General features: G+C 33.9%; 1 protein-coding gene across 1 annotated transcript; it reads right to left on the reverse strand.

Annotated features, from left to right (window-relative positions):
• Positions 1–349: 349 nt before the first annotated feature.
• LOC142606735 (laccase-17-like) lies at positions 350–3,981 on the reverse strand. The gene is made up of 6 exons (XM_075778072.1): positions 3,786–3,981; positions 3,415–3,566; positions 3,034–3,278; positions 2,456–2,584; positions 1,383–2,363; positions 350–759 (listed from the first exon to the last, which is right to left on the reverse strand). The coding sequence occupies exons 1-6, from the start codon at positions 3,906–3,908 to the stop codon at positions 629–631; spliced, it is 1,761 nt and encodes a 586-aa protein (XP_075634187.1). The 5' UTR covers positions 3,909–3,981; the 3' UTR covers positions 350–628.
• Positions 3,982–12,329: the final 8,348 nt, after the last annotated feature.

Genomic DNA, 12,329 nt, shown 5'->3' on the forward strand with positions numbered 1-12,329 from the left:
AGGAGGTGTTTCTCCCCAAATTACACTCTCAATTGCTTATTGACCAAACTTCTTCCATGGACTACTGACTTGTATGCTCTCGTTAGTATCTACTTGTCCTTGGACAACTTGATGTCCTCGGACACGACCCATTGCTCAATATCCATTTTTGGGCCCTTTATCCTTACAATTATTTAGGGCGTAATTTTTGACGACAACATAGAAGTATCTTTCTTTTCTTATCAATCGGAAAAATTTCGTCACATATAGCAGCATTTTATGTAGTGATTTTTATATAGTTCAGCTCCTAGAAAGTTGACCTTGCTTTAAGAATTAAAAATTCACACTCCAAGAGCAAATGCTAAACACATATCGAGTATAAAAATTTGTAATTGAAACAAAATAATGGTAATACATTGTCCGGCAATATTATTGAGGGAATTTATTGAGGCTTCACACTACCACATATTTGAAATTGTTACAAAAAAAAATTCCCACTCTTTTTCCATACCTAACTCCATATGGATGAACAAAATACTTATTGAAGATCAATAACAAAATGCCGAGGCAGGGCCAAAAAACTAAAATGAGTTAAAAAGGATAATAGGGGCAATTTCTAGTTGTTGTGAATCAAGAAGTGAGTCAAAGATCAACACTTAGGAAGATCTGCTGGTGGAGGAAGCAGCTTCTGATTTGGGAGCTTTCCATCTAAGACTAACCAAGCCATCTTTAAACCCCAGCTTGTGTGGATCTCCAGGTGGCAATGCATGAACCATACTCCTGTTGCCACATATATATACAATTGTCAGCGTATCATCATCAGTTTCAAACAAGTCAGCAACCTTTTTTTTTTAAAAAAAATCTAAATCGAAACTGCATAATCTATACAACTTATGTTTGTAATATTTTATTTCATTATTTTATAAACTTGCAAAAAAAGCTGTAAAAGCAAATCTAACTGTTCTTATGAGACCAAAAAAATAAAATAAAGGTTTAATGAGAGTTACTATGCGTGCTGGATTCAATTGCTATATAGGTATTGATGTCCTAATCACCTAGTATAGCCAACTTTCTTTAATATTTTTTTGAAGGTACTTTTCCTAATATAAAATGTTAAAATGTTAAGTTACTCTCAAATTTACAATATATATATATATATATATATATATATATATATATATATATATATATATAAGTTAAATAAATTTATTAATTATTTTTTTGTTTAGTATTTAAATATTAACACATTAAATTTATGAAGGCAATTGATTGCCTATGTAATAAAATTTGTAGTAGGTGTAATATTGTTTTTTTTTTTTGATCTTAGGTGTAATATTTTTTTATTATAATAGATTTGTATGTGTCCAACTATATTTTATTATATGATGTTCTTGAATTCTCACCTGGGTTATCTGCTAAAAACCTGATAGCAACCCAACCCCCTGAAGGCACACCCACGGTGTTTCTTTCAACTGGGTCAACAAGATTGAAGTTTGCTGGGTCTTTATTCTGATCAAAGTTCCCAAAACCTTGCCCAACAACGAAGAAATTAAAGCCATGCAGATGTAGAGGGTGGCTCTCAGCGCCAAGAATGCTTGTGTCCTGCAATACAAGCTCTACACTAGTGTTAAAAGGCAGAACCACTAGCTTTGTCCCATTGCTCACCATAGTGTTGTTTGGAGGGTTGCCAGTATAGTTAAAGGGAATTAAGGGACTGATAGGAAAGTTGGGGTTGTAAACTCCATTTGATTGACCAAAGAAATGGGCTTGTAGAAGAGCTGTGGTTGGTACTGCAAAAGATATGTTATTGATAGAAGCTGCAAACATTGTTCCATTAGGACCTTGGCAGGTTTGGTTATTCTGATCACAAGGGTTTGTTCCAAGGCCTATTGTGAAGAAAAAGCGCTTGTCAACTTTTTGTGGGACATTAGCAGGGAATTGAGCACTTGCTAAGCTACGAAGTTTGTTTGAGAAATTTGTAGCAAAGGAAGTGTCATTGAGAGGAGGGAGAACTGGTTTGAAGAGTGGAAGCTTTTTGATGGAAATTTTTGATGAGAGGCTTTTTGTTTTGGATGAAAATTCATATTCTAAGATACCTGCAACAGTAGAATTGTCAAAAGTGCCTAGGCCAGTCACATATGGTCTAGCAGTCATGAAGAATGTGGCATTTGGGAAATTGGGTTTGGTCTTAAGAAGAACATTTGTGGTTTGTCCTGGGGCTATGAGAAGCGTGTTGATCTCAAAAGGTTTAACATAAACGGCATCTGCTTCAACAACTGTGAGGGTGTGGTTTGCAATGCTGAAAAATAGCTCGTCATTGAGTGCTGCGTTGATGAACCGAAGAAGGTAAGTCTTCCTAGGCTTCACCTTTAGCTTGAATGTGTCTGCATGCCAAGATACATTTATACAACATGTTAAGTTGACCTATACAACATTTCTTGAAACATTTGAAAATGTTCCATATAGCATTTGATACCTTTGGCTGAGCAGTTATATAGTGGCCCTGGAAGTCCATTGATGGTATATGCATCAGAGACATTAGGGCCACCTCCTGTTTGTAGAGCTTGGGTAATAACTGCTTCAGGATTTGCATTCCACCACTCTCCTGAAATTTGTTGGTATCAAAGTTTGTGTTAGTATATATATCAATGAGGAAATGGATACATGTGAATAAATTAGCTTTTTATTTTCGACTTTTTGACTTGCATACAATTTTTTAAAATCTCATCCTTAGATATTTATAGGCACAATTATACTTTTATTATTTAAAAAAAAATATTTATGTGTTCCATTAAAGGTTTTCTTATGGCATTTATTAATGAATCATTTTAGAAAAGTTTTAATACAATTTTCATGAGAATTTGATAAAAAAAATGATAAAAAGAAAGCCAGTTGTTTTATTCTTTTTCCATAAACAAAATTTTTTTAAAATTTCTTCTAAACCAATGGCATTAAACCATTCGTTAACTTATTTATTTTAGCTATAACTATACTTTTATCAACTTTCAAAAAATCAGCAAATTAAGAACTAATCTGAACACATGTCTAACTTACCAAAGATAATGGGAACTTCATTGTAGGGTTTGGTGAATGGATAAGGAACACCACGCTTGGGAAGAATGATTAGAGGACCATAGACAGTTGATCTTAGCCATGAAATGTGGGCATGCCAAAAAAGAGTGCCTCTCTGGCCAACAATGGTGAAGTTGTACACATAACTGTGGCCAATTTGTATGGGACATTGAGTTACATATGCTGGTCCATCAGCCCACCCTGTTTGAAGCTGTCGAATTCCATGCCTGTTTTAAATATATTTATTATTATTGCAAATTAGAACATGGAGTTAAATTTAAGCTAGGAACTGGATATTTTATAACTATATTAGTTGTTTCATAACTTTAAATGAGTGCACAAAACTTGGTACAGATTTATTACCAATGGATGGAGATGTTGTTCTGGACATGGTTAACCACTTTGATAAGAAGCTGATCATCCTCTCTAGCTACAATGCGAGGCCCTGGAAACTGCCCATTTACAGTAATAATGCTCTTTGTGTGGCACAGTCGTGTGACATTTTGTAATTTGATCTACAAGATAAGTCAATAATGTTAATTGAAAGAAGAAAAAAAAAAAAAAAGTAAAATGAATATTATATATGAATCTAAAATATATATATATATATATATATATATATATATATATATATATATATATATATATATATATATATATATATATATATATATATATATAATTTGTTACTGTGTTTGCTTAATAATTTAGGTGGCAAGGTGTGTAAAACATACATCAAACTTGTAGTGCCTGGTAATGCCTGCAGCCAGTGTGAACTCAGGAATGAAACACACTGTAATCAATGAGAATAGAAACACTCTGGGAAATGCTGGAGAGGAAACAAGAGCCACACCCATTTTTTCTGTGTCTCTAACCTGAAGCTCTTTTAGTATGTTCTTTGGTGCTAGCCAAAACGTACACTTGAGTCTGTGTACCTCAAAGGTACGTAATTAGTGTTTATATAGGGGAGAAGAAAGGGTGTTTGGTTGAGTAGGTGATAGAAGTTAACTTGGCAAAAGTATACATAGAAGAGCTTGGATAACAATTTTAATGGGACCAGTTGTTAGAACAACTATAGAGTGGTGTCAAAGACAATCTATTTTATTTGACCTCCTTTCTGTTCCAAGTCAAAACTTTTCCTTGCTATGATGTTATGGTTCCTAAACTGAACAGAAGTGATTTTGACCTACTTCCGTGATTAATTGGCAATAACGGAGAAAAGAAGAAAACGATAATAAAAACTCTCTTTGAATGCTAACAAAGCACATTAAAAAGGCAATGCTCCTGAAAATTGTTTACTTTCAAGGTTATATATGTTAAAAAAATATGGTGTCATAGATCGGGATATGGAATGAAGTGGGTTTGTATTTTAAGTCTTGCCCATATTAAAAGTTTTCAAAGCCTTTTGTGAGTTACATAAAATAACACAAACTCACATAAATATAATAATTGAGAGAATCTATGGACATGTGGCCCTAGAACACTAATAATGATATTATATATTGTCTATGTTTGAAGTTTCATTTGTAGGGTAAACAATGACATTCCAAATCAAACTCACATAAATATAATAATTGAGAGAATCTATGGACATGTGGCCCTAGACCACTAATAATGATATTATATATTGTGTATGTTTGAAGTTCTCATTTGTAGGGTAAACAGTGACATTCCAAATCAAGTAAGTTGAAGTTTTCAACATCTTTCACTATTTTTATTATATAATGTGTATGTTGAAGTTTTCATTTGTAGGGTAAATGATGACATTCTAAATCAAGTAAGTTTAAGTTTTCAACATCTTTCACTTCTTTTTTTTTGACACATCTTTTACTTTTGGTTTGACGTTGTTTTACACTTTTACTTTTCACATTGTTTGAAATAAAAAATTTCACCAATAATATTGAAGCATGGGAATGACACTGTTCTTATGTAACTTTCTCAACCATTATTCTTAGTAAGAAAGCAAAGGAAGGATTTTCATCGAGCAGTCGTTTTAGAGGCAGATGAATGCATAGTTTTTAGATTTTCATGAGGACAGCTCATAGATGAATAGTTGGGGAACCTCAATCGACGCAATTTTTTCTCAAGCATACGAGCTAACTGCAAAAGCTTGTTGATGAAGGACAGCCAAAAGATGAATATATAGATTTTAATAAAGCTGATGGGGGTTTCATTTGGAAGCTTCTTAGGTTGTATCTTAAGCTTCACAAGACTTAACTTGCGGTTGCACCAGCCTTAACAACAACTGATCCCTCTATTCCAATTAGACAAACATAATAAGACTGGTGACCTGACAAGCCCAAACTTTGATGGTCATTAGGTATGCCATTAGTTGAATTTTTTTTTTTAACAAATGTAAGCATAAGCTTTTTCTCACTTCCATGACCTTCCATTGTCTTGAATTGCCTTTCATTTCATTAGAAAAGAATTAAAAAGACAAATATAAGGTTATGTTTGGTAACAGTTTTTGTTTTCTATTTTCAAAATTTTGTTTTTGGAAATATAAAGAAAAAAAAAACAATTTTCTTGTATTTTTTAAATTAAAAACATTTTTTGTTAGTTGAAATAAAAAAAAATAGTTTTTTGAAGAAAAAAATAAAAAATACTAAAATATATTGTTACTAGGATTTGAACTCTAATAACAACTCATTAAATGAGATAAATTCATTATATTAAATACATGTTTTCATTGATTTATGAAAATTAGAAACTGAAAACAACCATTTGCATGTTTTCAGTCTCCTTCACAAATTGAATTTTGAGAACAGTTTTTGTTTTTTGTCTATTTTGGTTTGCCAAACAAGTTTTTTAGTCTCAAAAATAGAAAATTGTTTTTGGAAATAGAAAATAAGGGGAAAAAATAGATACCAAATAAGCTTTTTCTTTTTTTGTTTTTTGGTTCAACTCCTTTAGAGTACATTTAATTTCTTTATTAAATTTAGAATTCAGGATCATTTATATGAAACCTTTCTAATCCAATGATACTAGCATTCAAATTATATAGTTTTCTTGTACTTTTGAGTGATTTCAATAAAACCCTAATTTTTTTAAAATTTATAATTAAAAAATAAACTTTGTAAATAATTTTAATTCATGCCCTCAAGAAGTTTATGTTAACTAATTAAAAGTAATAAGATATTCACATAAACTGTCACTACCACCTGTCTAAAAATATTCATTCAATGTTATTATAATAATTATTAAATGATTAAATTCATTATTTTTTAATAACTTAAGTTTTTGGACAAATGATATTTATTATGGTCTTAAAATAAGGGGTCTTAAATTCGAATCATATCTCCAATCTACCTAATTTTTAGAATGTTAGAAGTCTCACGTGTTGGTTCCCACTTTAATGGAATTTGGATCGACACATTGTTGATGCTCATTTTGGGAAGCCTAGTAGGAAGAAGAAGCCCAACAACGTGAGCAGAAGAGAGTTGGTAAGTGGATAGAAAAGCCATTAAACCCAAGCGGCAAGAATAATGGATCATAGGTCCATAAAACATACAAATGGACTTTGAGAAAGTAAATGGGCCTAAAAAGGCCCGGAAAGAGAGAAGTAACAAACCTATGAGCAGTATATGATGTAGAAAAGTGAGAATGAGCCACAACAGCCATAGCGGGCCCGAAGTAATGCAAGTAAAGAAAGTAACGGGTAATGGAGAGTCCATAAGCCTCAAGGATGAATGATAGAGTAATTGGGCTAGAGAAGCCCAAGGAGTTAGTAAAAGCCCATGGAAAACGCAAAATTAGAAAAGGTCAAGGATGCCCAAGAAAAGTAAATGGGCCAAGGATGCCCAAAAGGAAATAAATAGGACACAGGAGCCCGAAAGTAATGTAGAAAAAAAAAATCCAATGATCATACTAGGTCATCAAAAAAGAAATAAGCAGCAGGCCCAAAGAGGCCCAGCAGGTTTGGGTCAAATAACATCACAACAGGAATAACAGAATGATGCGACATGAAATGATAGCAAGACCGCAGGAAGAAGCAAAAAAATGGTCTGAGGGAAGGAAAGCCCATAATTAAGTAACGCCCAGCCCCCTAAAGGAAGCAAGCCAATAAGGAACGAGAAAACAAGAAAATAGCTCACGCCGTAAGAAGTTAAGGATGGACAGTCGAATGTGCAGATGGGCCTTCAGACCGTGGCAAACACATGAGCGGTAAGTAGGTTTTAGACGAACTTAAAAGTGAAGCACGAGCAAGGCCCAAACACCACCAGCCTGTACCCAGTCAATATAGAAAATAGTAGGTCATGGGTTAAAGGTAAGAGGGCATGGTTTGGCGGTGGAGAGAGGGAAAAACCTATTCTGTGGTTTCTGCTCAAGCTCTTTTGGAAGAAATGTCCTACTAGAATGACATACCGCCCAAAAGAAGCAAGGATGAGTTGGAACCACTAGGTGCATGCCATAAGGGATGGAAAGAGAGAACACCCACACCGTGGCAGGTAAGAATACCATAACAAGTAAACAAACAAAATAGTCCTCTTCGTTTATTGATATAGAGTGGCATGGCCAGCACAGGTAAATGGTGCTAGCTGGGTAACTAACTAATCAATAATAGTCGGCAAGAACACTTACACCAGACAAAGGTGGTTGAATGCTAAAATAATAAAATCCAACCGCGACAGACATTATATAAATGACCCTTGCTGTGCACAGCAAAGAGGGAGGAGCACGAACAGAGTAATAGTAACCTCTAGGCAAGAATCACAACAAAGAAGCAAGCATTGAAAAAGAAAACGGAAAGAAAAGAAAAGGAGAATTAGAAAGAATAAAAAGGAGAGAACATATAATGACAAGCATGCACCAAATGTAGGGGTGTGCAAAAACCAATGAATCGAAAAAACCAGCCGAAACCGACTGAACCGCGTCCAAAATTTCAGTTTGGTTTCGGTTTGCAAAAATGAAAACCAAAATTTTCGGTTTCGGTTCAGAAAATAAAAGTTTCAACCGAACCGAAACCGACCGAATTGTATTAAATATAACTATGTACAAAATATTTCAGGATGTGTACTCCTAGTCTAGTGGTAAAACACGTGCGTGACTATACTTGGCCCAGGTTCGAACCTTGCTAAAAACATTTTTATTTTTTCTTTCCTTATAACACAAAACTACGTCATTTAATACCAACTTAAAGCATATAATAAATTTAAAAAAAAAAAAAAAAAAAAACCCTACTCTCTACATTTCATTTCAACCGCCTCAGCCCTCAGTGCCTCACGCCCTCAGCCCTTAGTGCCTCACGCCCTCACCCTCATTCTTTTTTTTCTTCTCTCTAATTTCCATCTTCCATGCCTCTCTCTGCGCCGACGCTCTCTCTCTCTCTCTCTCTCTCTCTCTCTCTCTCTCTCTCGCTTCGTAATGTGCAAACTTTGTATTGGCCCAGCGAGGAGCTTCTCCAATGTGCAAAAACCCTTCTCTCTGCACTGCAAAGTTGAAGTAGAAAAAGCATGGTGAACCCACAGACAGACAGAGCTTCTCAAATGTGTTGGCTTGGCAAGGAGTCCAATCTTTGATGACGTCGCCGGTGACATCCACGAGCCACGGTGACCCTCTCTCTCTCATTAATTTCTCCATAATTTCCTCTCTCTCTTTTCTGTATTCTGGGTTTGTTTAATATTGAATCAATGCTATTTTTTCAATTTTAATGTGCAAATAAAGTTAGGGTTTTGAAAAAAACCCATGTGCTTGGTTGTTTATATTTTGGGTTTGTTTCTTTAATTTCCTCTCTTTTTTATATTCTAGGTTTGTTTAATTTTTTTTTTCTTTGTTTGCTTTCTTAGAAAATAATTGATAAGGAAACCAAAAAAACCCACCGAAACCGAAATCCAATTGAAACCGATTTGATTCCAATTACTTTGGTCGATTTCGGTTGAGAATTTCACAAACCGAAAATTTCAGTTTCGGTTGGCCAACCCTTAGAAAACCATCCAAAACCGAACCGACACACCCTTAACCAAATAGGTTAATCCCCTTTCTCCCTTTAAGCCCCTACTCTCTGCTAAAATATAAGAAACTCTTCTGGGCATAAACCATTTAGCCCCGTTCCCTTAAAGCAATTAATTTCTTTTTTTAGGGAGATTATTTGCATTGAGGAAATGATTCCCTTCTTGATTCCGGCCCTGTAAGATAGTTTGGCATGGCAAACTAATGTTTTACTCTTTGATTCAATAAAATTTATTACTATCATTTCCCCATTTAGTTTTGCTGTTTTATGTATGGGGAGCCTTTTGTTACCCCCTTTATTTATTCTGTCTAAATAGTGAACACATTTCCTTTGTTATCTTTATTATATCTGTCTGTCGTAATTTCTCATAGCAACTCTACCTGCCATGAGTATGTGATCAAAAATCTTAACAAACGGGGCATAATTTGTGCACAAGCCAGACCAAGGTGGGTTGCAATTAGACTGATCTCAACTCCTTAATCCAAAACATTTTGAGCCTAGTACAGCAAGAGACAGCCCAGCCCAACATTATAAAAAAGGTCCACCACACACGTTAAAGAGAATATTATTATAATGATTAATTATTAAAAGGTTACAATTTTTTAACTATTTAAAATTTTGGAACAAGTAATAATTTATCACATGAAAAACTAGTAACTCCTATCTTCCATTGAACATAATGATTTTCATTTTTATAATAAAGAATAAGTTGAGAGGGTTGGGCTTCTTAGGATCTTAGGGATGCCCTTGCCCTACTTCGAGGTTAAGATACGGGGGTCTAAAACCAAAACTCTAGATTTTTGTTTGTTTGTTTGTTTGTTTTATTTTTATTATTATTATTATTATTATACTAAATAAATAGCAGGGTACGGTGTGCGGCTTTCCTGTGGAACATAACATCGATAATACTGAACCACCCTTTCCTGTATTGGAAATTGATCCCCATTGCCCAAATCAAAGGTAGATCTATTTATAAAATGGTAAAATTCGCGTACTAATTAACCTCCAATAAAGGATGAAGATATTTCTCGCTGTTGGTTCTGTGTGTTTTGAGGATCGATCGGTCACCCCTTTTCATGTACTTGAAGTTAGAGATATCTTGGGATGAGAATTTTGATATATTTCTGGAAAACTATATTAAATATTTGAAATTATATAATAAGTCACTTAATAATTGTTATTAGAGTTTCATGAAAGTACATCATGAAAATTTCTGTAATAGAGTTTCATTCGACGGAGCCTCTAACAAAGGTCTAATGAAAGTCTTTGGTTGAATCTCGCTCAACCGAAAATGGTCTTGCTCTACTAAGATATTCAACTTGGCTCAACTGAGGTCTGACTTTGCTCGAAAAAACTGGCTTGATTAGAACTTTTTTTTCCAGCTTCAATATGGTCTCAGTACCTAAAGTTACAATACAAGCATAACCCAAAAGACATAGAAATTTGTCCTAGAATGAGCCAAAACTAAAAACCTAACAGGGTTATTAACTGAGGGATGTTGTGTTGATGGCTTAATGCCTATTACCTTCTTGCAGCTAACGTGGTTTGTATCGCTTGTTGCTGAATATCTATGTTTTGTTACAACATTAGTAGTTGTTGAATTGCTGTTTGCATAGGTTGTATTTTTTTAATAAAACCATTCATTCATCCAAGAAAAAAAAACTTATAACTCTTTTTTCTTTTTCGCGGGGGGTGGGGGGGGGGGGGGGGCAGGTTGTTGGGTTAAGATAGCTTGACCCTGGTTACTTAATTCAATTATTTAAGCTGATTAATTAGGTTTAATTGTATGCAAATCATTAAGACACCAACAAATCACCAAAAATACTAAATACAGCGGAAAATAAATTTAACATGGTGATTTGTTGACAAATGGAGAAACCTCACAAAACAAAAATTTCATCAGGTGATTTTAATGTCACCACTCCCAAGAATTCACTAATTAACAATCAAATGGTTACAAGTATAAGAAATTTTATCAACTACCCTAGCCTATCTCGAAATACCAATTGAACTTGATCTTGTAGTAGCATTCTTTCCTTGATGCACAAATCTTCAATCTGTGACTAACCATTTGCACGGATTCTAGTACATAAATAACTCCAGCAACTTAAACAGATGTTGTTGGTTGTAAAGTTTTTCACTTCATCAATAATGAAGATCTGGAAGTACTTGGTTACAAAACTCTATGGTGTACAAACACAGTAACTTCTCACAGAAAAAATAAGTCTCTTGGTCTTTGTATCCATGTATGTCGACTCTTAAAATAAGCCTTATATGGGTTTAGGGTTGTGAAAAAAGAAACACTGAAAAATACAAAAGCCTAGGCCGAATTTCAGACCTAGAAAATTTGAAATCGTAAATCTCAATAGATAGAGTTACTGTCGAACTATCTATTGAATTTCACATTAAATCTCGATAGCAAGTATCTGCCAAGCTATCTGTCAAGACTTAATGAATAACTTTTCTTCATTTATTTCTTGAACCAATTTTTATGTCTTTAATATTTGACTTGAACAACATGTTTTTTGAAGTACTAAACTCATCTTAAATCTATCCAATTACAAGTAAAGTGCATTTTGAAAAAAATAAGCCAATTACAAAACATATAACCCTAACAAAGGTGTTCAACACTTCCTATCTTAACTCTTATATGAGCTTTGTCGTAAATTTCAGTCCATGTGTTAGTAAATTTATTTGATCTATGGCATAACTTAAATTTGATTTGGTACCAAAAGCTAATAAATCCACATTGCTTTTTTGGGTACAATTAAACCATATTGTTAGCTTTAAAATAGAGTAGCACGCATATTTTGATGACTTTTTATTCTGAGATATGGCTATCAAAGATCAAATTTTTATGAGGGAGCAACTAACAAAGCGGTTGTAATTTTTTTTCTCTTCATTCTCTATTCCAAATTGATTCTAGACTTCTCCAATAACTTGAATATCTTTACAAACATTAATGATAGCCTTAACACTTGTTTAACATTCACCCAACTAGATAACATGTAAGAAAATGAGTGCATTTGAGTACACTAAAAATTAAGACTCAATTATATGTAAAATGCTTTTTGTTGAAGGATATGCCAATCACATAAAAACATGACCTTACAAAGTGCATTTTGGATCAAATTCTGGATCCTTTAACTCCCTCCGACCCACCCTCAACATGGGGAAAGAAAAAGTGATTTAGCTAGGTGCTGCAGTATATATAAAAAGAACTGAAAATGCATGGCTATGACATATATGTGACCCCATAATCAAGTAAGAAGTGATAGAATCTAGCTTTAACCATCGAGATATAAAGTGATTAGGATTAATATAAGGA

The sequence above is a fragment of the Castanea sativa genome, chromosome 8 (assembly GCF_040712315.1).
Source record: "Castanea sativa cultivar Marrone di Chiusa Pesio chromosome 8, ASM4071231v1".
Lineage (NCBI taxonomy): Eukaryota > Viridiplantae > Streptophyta > Magnoliopsida > Fagales > Fagaceae > Castanea > Castanea sativa.

Coding starts and splice junctions, on each gene's coding strand:
- LOC142606735 (XM_075778072.1), bottom strand. CDS start 3,908: ATGGGTGTGGCTCTTGTTTCCTCTCCAGCATTTCCCAGAGTGTTTCTA. Junction 2,585..3,033: donor TGAAGTTCCCATTATCTTTG/GTAAGTTAGACA, acceptor AACAAATTTCAG/GAGAGTGGTGGAATGCAAAT. Junction 2,364..2,455: donor ATATAACTGCTCAGCCAAAG/GTATCAAATGCT, acceptor CTTGGCATGCAG/ACACATTCAAGCTAAAGGTG.